Source organism: Haliotis rubra, unplaced genomic scaffold (genome assembly GCF_003918875.1).
Source record: "Haliotis rubra isolate DU_JTF1 unplaced genomic scaffold, ASM391887v1 Scf674, whole genome shotgun sequence".
NCBI classification, from domain to species: Eukaryota; Metazoa; Mollusca; class Gastropoda; order Lepetellida; family Haliotidae; genus Haliotis; species Haliotis rubra.
In genome coordinates this window covers 251,708-269,051 of record NW_025767384.1, presented here as the reverse complement: position 1 = coordinate 269,051, position 17,344 = coordinate 251,708, and the positions used below count along the sequence as shown (strand labels likewise).

The following is a 17,344-nucleotide window of genomic DNA, read 5'->3' as shown; positions in this document are numbered from 1 at the left end:
CACCCCTTCGACCCTTACTTCACTTAGGTGGGTGGTAGAATGGATCCGGTTCTATCAATCGGCTGGTCAAGCCCTGTGCATGGTGCAGCTTGTTCAGCTTGACCTGAGCTACTCTAACACGATTAAAAATGTAACGTTTAGCAAACGATCATGGTAGAACAGCCAGGTGTGGGAGTTGCACGTGTGAAAGTGAAATTTCGCAACACACGCTTGTTAATTACCTGGCTGTTCTACCAGCAAGTGGTCCCCACTCGTAAAAATAATGAACGTTTGATAAACAACATTTTTATTTGGGTGTCCAAAATTATGAGACAAATCATCAGAGTCGGTCTGTCGATTTCATGTGACTGTGCAACATTTGGTTTTGTTGCAATTATTAAATTTTGTGTTAGTAAGCAATTCATCGGTCTCAAATGTAATCAAACGGACTTATATTAGAAGTCGATGACTTTATTATATTAGTCTCTTTATTATGCCTCAGCAATAATTCCCTAGTCCAAACATAGGGAGAATATGTTTTATAACACAATTCATAAAAAGGATTATTGAATGTTCAAAAAACTGGTTTGGATTGTCTTTTGATTGATTGATTGAGTGAGTTTAGTTTTACGCCGCACTCAGCAATATTCCAGCGGTCTGTAAATAATCGAGTCTGGACGAGACAATCCAGTGATCAACAGCATGAGCATCGATCTGCGCAACTGGGAGCCGATGACATGTGTCAACCAAGTCAGCGAGCCTGACCACCCGATCCCTATATTTGTCTCTTACGACAAGCATGGGTTACTGAAGATTCATTCTAACCCAGACCTTCACGGGTCGGCTTTTGATTGAAGTTACTTTTTTTCAGGGGCGGTGGGGTAGCCTAGTGGTTAAAATGTTGGCTCGTCATGCCGAAGACCCGGGTTCGAATCCCTACATGGGTACAATGTGTGAAGCCCATTTCTGGTGTTCCCCGCCGTGATGTTGCTGGAATATTGCTAAAAGCGGCTTAAAACCAAACTCAATCAGTCAGTACTTTTTTTCAGATTTAAACACTACACTCAGTACAAATTTTCCAGATAAATATACTGCAGATGTTGATACTGTTTTAAAGCGTGATCCCCCACTTCATCTGACCCCACTGAGGTGTTATGGAGGCGGTAGTTCGTTTTTGGCTTGCTGCGTCACAAATCATTTATGGACTTGAATACAATGTTTCCGAGTTCACACTTAGAGCTGGTGTGGAAAACATCCTCCTTTGTCTCAAAAGAGAAAGATGGGAGTGAGTGAGTTTAGTTTTACGCCGCACTCAGCAATATTCCAGCTGTAAATAATCGGGTCTGGACCAGACAATCCAGTGATCAACAGCATAAGCATCGATCTGCGCAATTGGGAACCGATGACCAAGTCAGCGAGCCTGACCGCCGGATCCCATTAAACTAGTCGTGCTTGAGAATATTTCGCTCATATGACGACGTGCATGCATGTGTATGTGTATGTGCGGCTGCTTGTACTAGCCCAGACTTAAACTGGTTTATAGTGCTAGCCCACATGCTGCAGTGAAGCATGAATACCCCACTCAGACACATTATACTGACTCCGAGCCTACCAGTCGTTGTACCCATTAATGCCGAGCGCCAGGCAGGGACCAACAAGTACCATATTTTAACGTCTTTTGGTATGACGCGATCGGGGATGGAATCCGCGACCTTCCGCTCTCCGGGTGGACGCTCTAACCACTACACCAGTGAGGCGGTTACAACAGGCATGGGTTACTGAAGATCAATTCTAATCCGGACCTTCACGGGTCAGAGAAAGATAGAAGGATACGATACAGGGGAGATTGTCTTGAAAACTACTAAAGTGTAGAGTATTGGTCTTTTGTGCACTTGTACGCCTTGCCTAATGTGCTCAATAGGCCCGTTCAGTACATCTATCCGCAAATCCAGATCTAGAATGTTGCTTAATAGATCTGCCCTAAGTCAGTCGACAATGTCGATCGTGAGTATGAACTGAAGCCTAGCTGTCTGCATTCAGTGTATATAAGTATGTCATTACCATTAATTTCGTGTGACCACCCCCTGCCCCTTATCACAGATTGAAATGTTTGCCCCCCACCCCCACCGGCATACTGTAAAATACGGAGTGGAGTCTTGGAGTGGAGTCTGGAGTATGGAGTCTGGAGTATAAGTGCACTTGCCACTTCTGTAAATACTGATTACTGTTTAGAATATGCCATTAATGGCTCTTACCAGTTGTCATTTATACCTCCGAAATCATCGGTTTCAAAAGTACTACAAATTAATATATATGCTAGAATACCTAAAGTTTCTACAAATGTATTATCACTATATATTATATGTGTAGTTTATACGATATTGCCACTGTCCCTTCAAGGTATGCTGTGCAATAAATATCTATCTTACGCATCTTAGAGATTAGTCTTTCTTTTTTACAGCTCTCGTAGAAATGTTTGTTAATGCTTGTCAGTTTACTCCAAACTTATTAATAAATCGTCATAAATTCAAACTCTGTGCAATTATACTTTCATTTGTAGACAGCAATGTAATCGAGATTGTGAAAATGTTTACATGGCAATCCTCAGTAGCACTGGTTTAGCTCTCTGCCATTCTGAGGGCAGATAGTATCAGTGATGTGTTTCCTCTAATCTGTCACATTCCAATGGACTGCCCATACATAACCTGACAGAAAGTCAAGATTTTCAAAGCCATAGAGAGCTGATGAAACTCACTAACAGTCAGCTTGCAAAATAATCTGCTGCATGTGTTTTGCTTTTTGTTTGTAAGTTCAAGGGTGTAGAGAGATGGCTAGTTTTGAAAAAAAAAAAACAATTATGACATTTTGCCATCACTGACAAAAATCCAGGTTCTTGAATAATATAGTGCTATGTATCTTCTGTAATCAATTTCTTTGTTAAGTTCGAAATAAATAATTCATGCAATAATAACTGTCATATTCCCTGATGACTAGTATGTCATAGCATAGACCTAATTTACATTCTTTATCCCTTACTACGGCTTCCTCTACACAATTTGCAATTACATGTGACAATGTTATATATGTCGTTTGTGGCTAATAAATAATGCCATTATTAATATTTTGTTTATAGGTTGTAAATAATTTACATGCTTCTCCATCCTTCCATTCATCCACCCTTCTATTCATATACATTTTTCTTCTTGATGGCAGCACAGCCCCAGAGCAGGACCGGTAGTTAACATGGTACTGTTACAGAATGACATTTCTGGAGTTGACAGGGCTAACTGATACGTGTATACAAAATGCCTCCTGCCTTCTGATAAAACTGATAACACCAACCAGCTACAGATGTTGAAACGAATGTGCTGATTTAGCTACCCTTATGGTCAAAACAAAACAAACTCGGTCGCCTAAATATTTACATTCAGACTCCACTCCAAGACTCCACTCCAAGGCCCCACACCAAGACTCCACTTCATGTTTTACAGTATGCCACCCCCACCCCTACCACTGTCACTGGGTCTCAATTTAATTCTTTGGACAGGATAATAGAACTACGTGTCTCGTTTGACAACCTTAACATGACTCCAGTATTCCGATACATTTCGATGGTTTATGATCCATAAAAAGGGATTATTCAATATGAATATTGATGTGCATATTTCGTTAACTGTTTATTTCTACTTTTAATAACACAGTTGCCAGTATTATCTCCCTTAACGGAAGTTGCATGTGTTCCGGCAAACATGTCACTGAATGTCACTCTCGAGTTGAGGTAAATTTTCAGTGAAATACTTATTTACTTGAAAGATGAAAGGTTGGACTTTGTTGGTGATTGGTTTCATCTGTTTTCAAAATGATAACTCACCTCGAACGATTCCAAGAAAGCGTGTGAAGACTGTCTAGCATGTACGAATAATCAACGAAGCAACCGTAAAATATATAGATATTATTACACGAGCAAGTGTGTTATACGACTTACCGGTATACGAAACGAGTGTGAAATATTGTATTGCCCGAGCTAGAGCCCGGCCAATACACAATTTTGCAAGAGTTTTGTATAAGTCGTGTGACACACTTGCGAGTGTAATCATTTCTTTATTATCCATTTTATTCATGTACGTTTGGGTAAAACGGTGAGCAAGTGTGACAGCCCTGTTCCTTGACGTCACGTTCAATTGTTTAATGACGTCACAGACGACGAAATACAGAAACAATGATTGCTAAGTAAAAATGATATGTGCACATGTGCACATATGCACATATGATATATATTACACTGGTTATGTTTCACCATATGGATAATAATCATCATTATATTATCTGTCATATTTCATGTTAAAGGAATTTTCTTTATGGGCATGTTAAACTTGTATAGCCAGTAGCCATACATCATTTTCACCTCACCCTGTATAGATTATTATTTGTGGTATGATGAGAAAGGATAGGGGTTTGGGGGACCTCATCGTTGTACAAAGCTGCACCCAGCAATATTACAGCTTTTCGAGGATGGTCTGTGATTGTTTAGTAATCAAATCTGCACCATACAATCCAGTAATTGACATCATGAGCATCAACTCGGATACGATTGTGTCAACGAAGTCGGTGAGTCTGACCACCTGATCTAGTTAGGGACCGTTCATAATTTATGGCTAGGGTGAGTGATGATGATTTTTATTGAGAAGCATGTACAATGTGAATGACAACACACACACACACACACACACACACCCTAAAATATATGTACAAAGTAAGTGACCCCTCCTGCATGTCATGTACAAAATCAATGACCCACCTGCCCTTCCCATAATTTTAAAGCATAATTTCTGATAATATTTATGTACAAAATAGCTGCCCCACCCCCTGTACACGTGTACAAAATTGATGCCCTCCCTACCTCCCCTGAAGAAAATGGGTCATACACACACACACACACACACACACATACACACACACATACACACACACACACACACACACACACACACACACCATCAGCCCCCCCCCAGCCATAAATTATTAACTGTTCCTTAGTCACTGCTTACGACAAGCATGGTATGATTATCAGCTCTAATGGGCTTCATCATCAGTATACTCTTCTTATAACGTCATTCTGTATGATGCTTATTTTTTGTAGTGGTGGAGCAGAGCTGCTGTTTAATAAAGTCAAGAAACATGATGTGAATCTCCCAGACAGAAATGAGACATGTAAGGGTGATTGATTGAGTGAGTGAGTGGGTTTTACGCCACTCTTAGCAATATTTCACAGCAATATCACGGCAAGGGACACCAGAAATGGGCTTTACGCATTGTACCCGTTGTGGGAAATCGAACCCAGGTCTTCGGCATGACAAGCGAACACCTTAACCCCTAGGCTAAAGACTAGTAATGTAAATCCATTTGGAGGCAATTAACATTTCACAGTGATCTGTGCATGTGAACCTGTTCTGTTTTATGTATTGTTACTTTCTGACAGCTGTGGCTTAAGTTATGACTATGTGTCTCACTCTCTCTCTTTTTGACAACAAAGTAAAAAAGTAAAAAAATAAGGTGCAGTTTTCACCTTTCAATAAGTAGCTGTTTGGCTTGGGGCACAACTCTGATTTCAGTAGCTGCTACTGAATTTGTTGGGTTCCATTTCCTCCCAGTGCTGTTTTGCTGAGATGTGGCTATAGCTATAACCACCTTGAATGTATTGGATATAAAACAGATGATGTTTTAGTGAGTGAGCGAGTTCAGTTTTACGCTGCACTCAGCAATATTCCAGCTCTATGGCGGCAGCCCTTGAAATAATCAAGCCTGGACCACACAATCAAGTGGTCAACAGCATGAGCATCAATCTACGCAATTGGGATATGATGACACGTGTCAACCAAGTCAGCGAGCCTGACCTCACAATCCCATTAGTCGCCTCTTACGAAAAGCATGGGTTACTAAAGATCAATTCTAACCCAGATTTTCACGGGTGTGATAATGTTTTAATGCATGCAGGTCTATTTCACTTCCATCTTTTTTTCAAACTGCTGAACAACACTAGTAATGGAGATTGATAGGTATCCAATAATTTGCCATTCACTGTGAGCATAACACTAGAAATGTTTGGTCGCGTGTCAAAGATTATGAACATTGTTAATCTACACTTAGACACTGAAAGAGTTTCAGCTGATATTCTGGTTGATAATCAAAGAATAATCCATGGTTGGCACATCTGGCCAAATATGCACAAATAATGTGTAGGCTACTGGTCAACCAACTTCTCCAACAGTCAGTCAGACACATTTTGTGCATTGGTCAGTCAGTCAGACACATTTTGTGCTTCGCGGTCAGTCAGTCAGACACATTTTTTGCCATCAAGACTCACTTGTTCCAAGAGGCATACAAATAGACATTCCTAGCTTTGTGTATATCCATACGTTGTCAGACTCTAGCAGTGCTTTTGAGCAGCTGTGCTCAGCTGGTAAATGCGCTATATAAATCTTTAGTTATTATTATCCCCCACCGCGGGTTTAGCGTGAAGCGGGGCATAGTATTTGGCTCAGTCCGCCTGTCCGTACGTCTGTACGTACGAATTGGAATATCTTAAGAACCGTTGACTAGATTCTTTTCATATTTGGTACCTAGCTTCATCACAGTATAAGAAAGGTCCAAGTCAGGTTTGATGACCTTGACCTTCATTTCAAAGACTTTAAAGTTTTATCTAGGGAAGGCGCAGGGCCCAGTTGATTTTGGTGACATTCACATAATTTTCAAGGTCATGGCGACACTTTGAAGATTTCAGCATGTTAACCTGCATGTTAAGCTATCTCAAGAACCGTTCACTGGATTTTCTTCATATTCAAGACCCAGCTTTATATAGGGAAGGTGCAGGGTCCAGTCAATTGTGGTAACCTTCACATAATTTGCAAGGTCATGGCGACACTTTGAAGATTTCAGCATGTTAACCTGAATTGTCAGGAAGATATTTCAAGAACGGTTCACTGGATTTTCTTCATAGACTTTCAAGATTTCCCTTGAATGTTTTTCAATAAGCAATTTCTTTAGTACTATTTTTGCATATTTCATACACTATAACATTCATGCCAAGGTCAAAAATATGTGTGTGTTTGAACAAATAAAGAGCAAGATATCAAGAGAGGTTGACTGGTCATGGTTTTTGTTGACATTTACCTTCATCTGAAACTTTCATTACTTTATAAGTTTGATTTGATAATTTGCTGCGGGGGATTATGTCACCTTAGTGACAATGCTTGCTATTATTATTTTGTGCATGTGTTATCAGTCAGACTCATTTTGTGCATGTGTTAGACATATTTTGTGCATGTGTTATCAGTGAGACACATTTTGTGCATGTGTTATCAGTGAGACACATTTTGTGCATGTGTTATCAGTGAGACATATTTTGTGCATGGGTCAGTCAGTCAGACACATTTTGTGCATGCATACATGTGATTTGTACAATTTCAATATTACAAGTTTTCTGCAGGGAACATGAGGAGGTTCCTCCCTTGGATCCGAGACAACTTGCTGCAGGAACGTCCAGAATTGTTTATGCAAGGGGAAACTGTGTAAGTGTGGTCACAATGGTTACCTCTATGGTGTAAACATTAAACGATGTGTAGTAGCCATTTATTATTAACTATGAATATATTGAAATATGACAGTTGTTGCATGGTTGTCCTTGACAGTGCAAATCAGAACAAGTGTACTAAACAAGTGATGTATATGACTTCGTTTCCATGGTAATCTCATGTTATGTTTGTCTTGGTGTCCAAGATTTGCCCTACTTATTTTTGTGGGTGATCCTGTATGATACTGTGGGTGATGCTGTATGATACTGTGGGTGATGCTGTATGATACTGTGGGTGATCCTGTATGATACTGTGGGTGATCCTGTATGATACTGTGGGTGATGCTGTATGATACTGTGGGTGATGCTGTATGCCACTGTGGGTGATGCTGTATGATACTGTGGGTGATGCTGTATGCCACTGTGGGTGATGCTGTATGATACTGTGGGTGATGCTGTATGCCACTGTGGGTGATGCTGTATGATACTGTGGGTGATGCTGTATGATACTGTGGGTGATGCTGTATGACACTGTGGGTGATGCTGTATGATACTGTGGGTGATGCTGTATGATACTGTGGGTGATGCTGTATGACACTGTGGGTGATGCTGTATGATACTGTGGGTGATCCTGTATGATACTGTGGGTGATGCTGTATGCCACAATATTGTATGATTCCTGTATGACACTGTGGGTGATCCTGTATGATACTGTGGGTGATGCTGTATGACCACTATGGGTGATGCTGTATGACACTGTGGGTGATGCTGTATGATACTGTGGGTGATGCTGTATGCCACTGTTGGTGATGCTGTATGACACTGTGGGTGATGCAATATGATACTCCAGGGTGATACTGTATGATACTGTGGGCGATGCTGTATGATATGGGTGATGCTGTAATGACACTGTGGGTGATGCTGTATGATACTGTGGGTGATGCTGTATGCCACTGTGGGTGATGCTATATGATACTGTGGGTGATGCTGTATGATACTGTGGGTGATGCTGTATGATACTGTGGGTGATGCTGTATGATACTGTGGGTGATGCTGTATGACACTGTGGGTGATGCTGTATGACACTGACAATCCTGTGATACCGGACAATGTATGACATCCAGGGTGATACTGTATGATACGGTTGATTGCTGTGGATATGGGTGATGCTGTATGATACTGTGGGTGATGCTGTATGATACTGTGGGTGATCCTGTATGACACTGTGGGTGATGCTGTATGATACTGTGGGTGATGCTGTATGACACTGTGGGTGATGCTGTATGATACTGTGGGTGATGCTGTATGATACTGTGGGTGATGCTGTATGATACTGTGGGTGATGCTGTATGATACTGTTGGTGATGCTGATGCTGTATGCTGTATGCCACTGTGGGTGATGCTGTATGATACTGTGGGTGATGCTGTATGATACTGTGGGTGATCCTGTATGATACTGTGGGTGATGCTGTATGATACTGTGGGTGATGCTGTATGATACTGTGGGTGATCCTGTATGATACTGTGGGTGATGCTGTATGATACTGTGGGTGATGCTGTATGACACTGTGGGTGATGCTGTATGATACTGTGGGTGATGCTGTATGATACTGTGGGTGATGCTGTATGATACTGTGGGTGATGCTGTATGATACTGTTGGTGATGCTGTATGACTTCGTGGGTGATGCTGTATGACACTGTGGGTGATGCTGTATGATACTGTGGGTGATGCTGTATGACACTGTGGGTGATGCTGTATGATACTGTGGGTGATGCTGTATGACACTGTGGGTGATGCTGTATGACACTGACAACAATGCTGTATGATACGATTGACAATACTGTATGACATCCAGGGTGATACTGTATGATACTGTGGGTGATGTGTGATATGATGCTGTTTGACACTGTGGGTGATGCTGTATGATACTGTGGGTGATGCTGTGTGATACTGTGGGTGATGCTGTATGACGTGGGTGATGCTGTATGATACTGTGGGTGATGCTGTATGACCCTGTGGGTGATGCTGAATGACACTGTGGGTGATGCTGTATGATACTGTGGGTGATGCTGTATGATACTGTAGGTGATGCTGTATGCCACTGTGGGTGATGCTGTATGATACTGTGGGTGATGCTGTATGATACTGTGGGTGATGCTGTATGATACTGTGGGTGATCCTGTATGATACTGTGGGTGATGCTGTATGATACTGTGGGTGATCCTGTATGATACTGTGGGTGATGCTGTATGATACTGTGGGTGATCCTGTATGATACTGTGGGTGATGCTGTATGACACTGTGGGTGATGCTGTATGATACCATGTGGATGATGCTGTATGATACTGTGGGTGATGCTGTATGATACTGTGGGTGATGCTGTATGATACTGTGGGTGATGCTGTATGATACTGTGGGTGATGCTGTATGATACTGTGGGTGATGCTGTATGATACTGTGGGTGATGCTGTATGATACTGTGGGTGATGCTGTATGATACTGTGGGTGATGCTGTATGCTGTGTGGGTGATGCTGTATGACACTGTGGTACAATGCTGTATGATACTGTGGGTGATGCTGTATGACACTGTGGGTGATGCTGTATGATACTGTGGGTGATGTAAGTGATACTGTGGGTGATGCTGTATGATACTGTGGGTGATGCTGTATGATACTGTGGGTGATGCTGTATGATACTGTGGGTGATGCTGTATGATACTGTGGGTGATGCTGTATGATACTGTGGGTGATGCTGTATGATACTGTGGTGATGCTGTATGATACTGTGGGTGATGCTGTATGATACTTGTGATGCTGTATGATACTGTGGGTGATGCTGTATGATACTGTGGGTGATGCTGTATGCCACTGTGGGTGATGCTGTATGATACTGTGGGTGATGCTGTATGACACTGTGGGTGATGATCCTGTATGATACTGTGGGTGATGCTGTATGATACTGTGGGTGATCCTGTATGATACTGTGGGTGATGCTGTATGATACTGTGGGTGATGCTGTATGATACTGTGGGTGATGCTGTATGATACTGTGGGTGATGCTGTATGATACTGTGGGTGATGCTGTATGATACTGTGGGTGATGCTGTATGATACTGTGGGTGATGCTGTATGATACTGTGGGTGATGCTGTATGACACTGTGGGTGATGCTGTATGACAATGTGGGTGATGCTGTATGATACTGTGGGTGATGCTGTATGATACTGTGGGTGATGCTGTATGATACTGTGGGTGATGCTGTATGATACTGTGGGTGATGCTGTATGATACTGTGGGTGATGCTGTATGATACTGTGGGTGATGCTGTATGATACTGTGGGTGATGCTGTATGATACTGTGGGTGATGCTGTATGATACTGTGGGTGATGCTGTATGATACTGTGGGTGATGCTGTATGATACTGTGGGTGATGCTGTATGATACTGTTGGTGATGCTGTATGATACTGTGGGATGCTGCTGACATGATGCTGTGGGGCTTTGTGGGTGATACTGTATGATGATGCAATGCTGTATGATACTCAGGGTGATACTGTATGCCATTCAGGGTGATGCTGTATGACACTGTGGGTGATGCTGTATGACACTGTGGGCTGTATGACTGTATGTATGACACTGTGCGGGTGATGCTTCTCTTTGATTGTATAAATTGTTTTCATGACTGTATGGCTGACTGTATTGTGATGCTGACATTAAATATTAACTTGATGCTGTATGATACTGTGGGTGATGCTGTATGATACTGTGGGTGATGCTGAATGACACTGTGGGTGATGCTGTATGATACTGTGGGTGATGATGTATGATACTGTGGGTGATGCTGTATGACACTGACAACAATGCTGTATGATACGATTGACAATACTGTATGACATCCAGGGTGATACTGTATGATACGGTTGACGTTGCTGTATGATATGGGTGATGCTGTTTGACACTGTGGGTGATGCTGTATGACACTGTCGATGATGCTGTGTTTTGTCATACAGGCGACCAGGAATCCTAGTTCTGGTGAACGATGCTGACTGGGAACTGATGGTGAGTGTGATCTCAATGATGTTAACACCAGTGAAGGTATGGGTTAGAATGAACCTTCAGTAATCCATGCTTGTCGTAAGAGGCTACTAACGGATCGGTGGTCAGGCTCGCTGGCTTGGTTGACACATATCATCGGTTCCCAATTGCACAGATCGATGCTCATGCTGCTGATCACTGGATTGTCTGGTCCAGACTCGATTATTTACAGACCGCCGCCATATAGCTGGAATATTGCTGAGTGCGGCATAAAACTAAACTCACTCACTCACTCAATGATGTTAATACATGCTTACATCATCACCTATAGCTCCAGGGCTGGCATTTTGCTTGAACCAACACTCACCCCTGGATCAATTTCCACAAATCTCACAATGTCAAATTACCTGCCCTTAATTCCCAATTGCTTATTTCATTGGTTAGTCCGCAGTGTCTAACATACCAATAAGATTTCAAGTTAAAACCAGCATTAATGTAGGGTTGTCAATATCAACAACACAAGGCATCCCATGATTATTATCATACAAAACAATTGCAAGAAATTTAGAATTGAAAAATGACTGACACGCAAAGAAAGCCACAAAAAACTTTGGGGATGGAAGGATCTGTCTGTGTCCATTAGAACTGGTGAAGTCTTTGGTTTCTAGTTAATACAAGTTACCTCCCTCCCCCTTTCCCTGATGTCAGTGTCAGATTGCTCAGTCAGCAAAAACCAAAGGCTGGTACTTTAGCGATTGTGAAAAACACTGGAATGATCCAGGGCTTAGTGTAGGTTTCCTAGAATATCATCCCAGCAGATACAGAGGTTAATCACCTGGCTGGTCATAATAGCAATTGGATAGATGAGATTGTCACAGTCTTTTACTCGGCTGAGAGCTTGAATTTCTGCTCATAATATCAGTCACTGGATTGTCTGGTCCAGCCTTGATTACAGACTGCTGTGATGTAGTTGGAATATTGCTGGTGTGCCTTGCTCAACATGAACAAACAAGTACCTGTGCAAGACCAGTCACCTCAGTGTAGTCAGTGCTTGTCAAGGGGGAGACTCAACCTGTACAGGACCAGTCACCATGACCACATGACATTGACCTCCAGAGGGTAGTCAGTGCTTGTCAAGGGGGAGACTCAACCTGTACAGGACCAGTCACCATGACCACATGACATTGAGTGTAGATCTCCAGAGGGTGAGGGGAGACTCAACCTGTACAGGACCAGTCACCATGACCTCCTCCAGAGGGGTAGTCAGTGCTTGTCAAGGGGGAGACTCAACCTGTACAGGACCAGTCACCATGACCACATGACATTGAGTGTGAGACCTCCAGAGGGTAGTCAGTGCTTGTCAAGGGGGAGACTCAACCTGTACAGGACCAGTCACCATGACCACATGACATTGAGTGTGAGACCTCCAGAGGGTAGTCAGTGCTTGTCAAGGGGGAGACTCAACCTGTACAGGACCAGTCACCATGACCACATGACATTGAGTGTGAGACTCCAGAGGGTAGTCAGTGCTTGTCAAGGGGAGACTCAACCTGTACAGGACCAGTCACCATGACCACATGACACTTGAGTGAGACCTCCAGAGGTGGTCAGTGCTTGTCAAGGGGAGACTCAACCTGTACAGGACCAGTCACCATGACCACATGACATTGAGTGAGACCTCCAGAGGTAGTCAGTGCTTGTCAAGGGGGAGACTCAACCTGTACAGGACCAGTCACCATGACCACATGACATTGAGTGTGAGACCTCCAGAGGGTGGTCAGTGCTTGTCAAGGGGGAGACTCAACCTGTACAGGACCAGTCACCATGACCACATGACATTGAGTGTGAGACCTCCAGAGGGTGGTCAGTGCTTGTCAAGGGGGAGACTCAACCTGTACAGGACCAGTCACCATGACCACATGACATTGAGTGAGACCTCCAGAGGGTGGTCAGTGCTTGTCAAGGGGGAGACTCAACCTGTACAGGACCAGTCACCATGACCACATGACACTGAGTGTGAGACCTCCAGAGGGTGGTCAGTGCTTGTCAAGGGGGAGACTCAACCTGTACAGGACCAGTCACCATGACCACATGACACTGAGTGTGAGACCTCCAGAGGGTGGTCAGTGCTTGTCAAGGGGGAGACTCAACCTGTACGGGACCAGTCACCATGACCACATGACACTGAGTGTGAGACCTCCAGAGGGTGGTCAGTGCTTGTCAAGGGGGAGACTCAACCTGTACAGGACCAGTCACCATGACCACATGACATTGAGTGAGACCTCCAGAGGGTGGTCAGTGCTTGTCAAGGGGGAGACTCAACCTGTACAGGACCAGTCACCATGACCACATGACATTGAGTGTGAGACCTCCAGAGGGTGGTCAGTGCTTGTCAAGGGGGAGACTCAACCTGTACAGGACCAGTCACCATGACCACATGACATTGAGTGAGACCTCCAGAGGGTGGTCAGTGCTTGTCAAGGGGGAGACTCAACCTGTACAGGACCAGTCACCATGACCACATGACACTGAGTGTGAGACCTCCAGAGGGTGGTCAGTGCTTGTCAAGGGGGAGACTCAACCTCTGATCATGCTCCAGATGGATTTCATCGATTGTAAGAACGAACTGTTTCTGCAGAGTACAAACATTATTCAGCAGAGATTGAGATCTTTCAAGTTAATGATAAATCCAGTCTCATTAAGACCGGATGTTTTACTCCAATTTGAAACATTTCTCAGTTTAAGGGAATCATTTGTCAAGTTGGTTGGAGTAGGTCTTGACAGGCTTTAAAGGATGTTTTGACATCATTACCTCCATAGACTTGTTAGTTATTTAAAAGCTGCAATCAGCAGTTTTCAAACTATACATGACAGCAGTCTGTAAATGATAGTCTAGACTAGACAATCAAGTGACTGAAAACATGAGCATTGATTTATGGAAATGGGATACATTGATTTGACTACCCAATCCCATTAGTCGTCTCTTACTGGATGGACTGTAGCGCTATACAAATACCCATAAAACAAAACACACACACACACACACACACACACACACAGAGAAGAGCAATTCTAACCTGGATCTTATGTCAGTTCCATGAACTAATGTTCCGTTGAAAATCTGAGAAACCGCCTTAATGAACCGATAACTTGATGAAGCTATCTTGGAACGGTGTTTTCATTTGAATGAGATTGTTTATAGATCATGATATACATCCTGATATATGGAGAGAAGCCCATATTCAAGTGTGTTGTTGTTTTACCTGATACAGGGAGAGCTGGACTACGAACTTCAGGACAATGACAGGATCGTGTTTATCTCGACCCTACACGGAGGCTGACTGACCGATGGGCGTCTCGGAACATCTCAGTTGGGATATGACGGTGTGAATGTGGCAGTGTGAATGTTTCACATTTCAGAGTGAATGTTTCACATTTCAGAGTGAATGTTACACATGTCAGTGTGAATGTTTCACATTTCATTGATCATGTAAAATATCTCATGATGAGGATATGTGCAAACCTTTAACACTCTGAATGGCGAAAGGTAATATCTAGGATACTGTCAGTAATTTTGCTGGAGTGTGACAAGAGGACTGTAAAGCTCATGAATACTGTCCTGAGAACCCTGTGGAGCCTGGGTTAGAGACTGTCCCCTTGATGTACAGAGGTGGATCAATGACAAAGTATGAATGAACAATATAACAAGTTACTTAGGTGTGATTTCACAGCAGTCCCTCCCCCCCCCTGTACATGTACAAAATTGATGACCCCTACCTCTCCAACAGAAAATGGGTGACCCCTTTAAAATCATCAACCACACACACACACACACACAACTCTCTCCCACCCACCCAACCCCCAAACCATGAATTATGAACGGTCCCTAACCTCAACCATCCTCGATAATCTCCAGGATATACATTACGATCACTCTCCACTACACCTTGGATGCATTCACAGCTTGGCCCGATAATTATATTGCCTCCCTTTGCTGGCTCCGCATTCTTACAGTAGCCAACCAGCTAAGCTGCCGTTACATCCGAGCTTGCCAGTGTCAACAAAGATAGCAGTCGCAGTCGCGAAGGTTTGTTCGCAGTGCCACTCAGATTTTTGAGGAAATAATACAGACAAATTGACAGATCTGAAACTTTAAAAAAATATATAAAATAACTCCTTCTACCTCTTTCAGAGTACCTCTGCATCAATTGTGTTGCCAAGTTTAAACAGTTAGATATTTTAAGAAGCGAAAGTGAGTTGTGATTGGTTTGCTCAACTTCCCAGCGTAGACACCTGATTGGATAAGAAGCCAGCCAAGGGAGGTAATAAAATCATCGGGCCAAGCTGTGGATGCATCCAGGGTATAGTGGAGGGTGATCGTAACGTATACCCTGGAGATTATCGAGGATGAACCTCAACAGAAGTATCTCAAATCTTTGCGGTTAATTAATTACAACACTGAATCAGAGAATCACACATAGTAAGTGCAGGGGTCGATTTAAGGAAATGAACCTACTTGCACCCAGTGCAACCTAAGGCAATCACTTTGTTGCACCAAACAAAAACAGGCTGCATCTCCTGCTTTTACATTGTATATATTGCTTGAGTTTTGGTAAAAACGGTTTAGAACCGTATTATGACAAAAGAAATCTGTAGTTATCTTACTTCCTAAACTTTCATGAGCAGTAAGTCCTTCAGTCACTGTTCCTACAATAATCAGAGTCACTGTTCCAAGTCAGTTCCTCATCATTCTGTTTTCCAGCTGAAGTCTGTGTTCTTTGAACACAAAATATTAACATGCACTGGGTGCAAGTTGATATACATAAGAGGTTGCATTTAGTAGTTTCAGGTTGCACCAGTGCAAGTTCTAAATGCTTAAATCGAGCCCTGGTAAGTGTATTGTACTTTTGTTACTGGGAGCATTACATCCTCCCATTCACTGACTCTCATCATCATCATCATCATCATCATCAATTGAATAAAGTGGGTGAACATGGATAAGACGTTGTGTCATCAGTCAACCTTAATACAAAATTTGGATAGTACAAAGTTTTGGATTTGAGCACATACCCTCTGAAGGAGGCACTCTCTGAATTGCACCTAAGCTCCAAAACTACTACAATTAACTTATAAAATATAGTCCCAAATATAACATTTGTTACATTTGACTACTTTCTGAGAGTCTTTGTGTATTCATAGCTTTAGGCCCTTTGGACTCTTGTCAATTTATGATTGTGAGAGGGTTAGACAAAACTCATGGTGTTCACTACCAGTTGTCAGGTGAACTTTGAGCTGTCTCTGTCGATGAGAAGGTTAGGTTGCAGTCTTTCATCTTCTGGAAACCTTGGTAACTGAGTAGACTATATCGTAACACATGTTATATTTGGGATTACACTTTCTTAGTAAAGTACAGATTCTAATACTTCTATTTAGGTTGAGTTCCATCCGGGATTCGAACCTTCGCTGTCAGATTCAGGCACCTAATTAGTACTTGTGTACCCCTAAGTTACATTTGACTACTTTCTAAATAGACTGCCTCCGTGGTGTAGTGGTTAGAGCATCCGCCCGGAGTGTGGAAGGTCGCGGGTTTGATCCCCACAGCGTGACGTGGTACTTGTTGGTCCCTGCCTGGCATTGATTCATGGGTACAACAAGGACTGGTCGGCTCGGAGTCAGTATAATGTGTCTGAGTGGGGTATTCATGCTTCACTGCAGCATGGTATCTCAGTGGGCTAGCACTATAAAACCAGCTTCAGTCTG

At 42.8% G+C, this 17,344-nt stretch overlaps 1 protein-coding gene across 1 annotated transcript; it reads left to right on the top strand.

Moving 5' to 3' along the window:
- The first annotated feature begins 3,692 nt into the window (after window positions 1-3,692).
- Window positions 3,693-15,355, top strand: LOC124257815 (ubiquitin-related modifier 1-like). Its single transcript, XM_046691955.1, has 5 exons — window positions 3,693-3,757; window positions 5,120-5,190; window positions 7,466-7,547; window positions 11,560-11,608; window positions 14,857-15,355. The coding sequence occupies exons 1-5, from the start codon at window positions 3,729-3,731 to the stop codon at window positions 14,923-14,925; spliced, it is 300 nt and encodes a 99-aa protein (XP_046547911.1). The 5' UTR covers window positions 3,693-3,728; the 3' UTR covers window positions 14,926-15,355.
- Window positions 15,356-17,344: the final 1,989 nt, after the last annotated feature.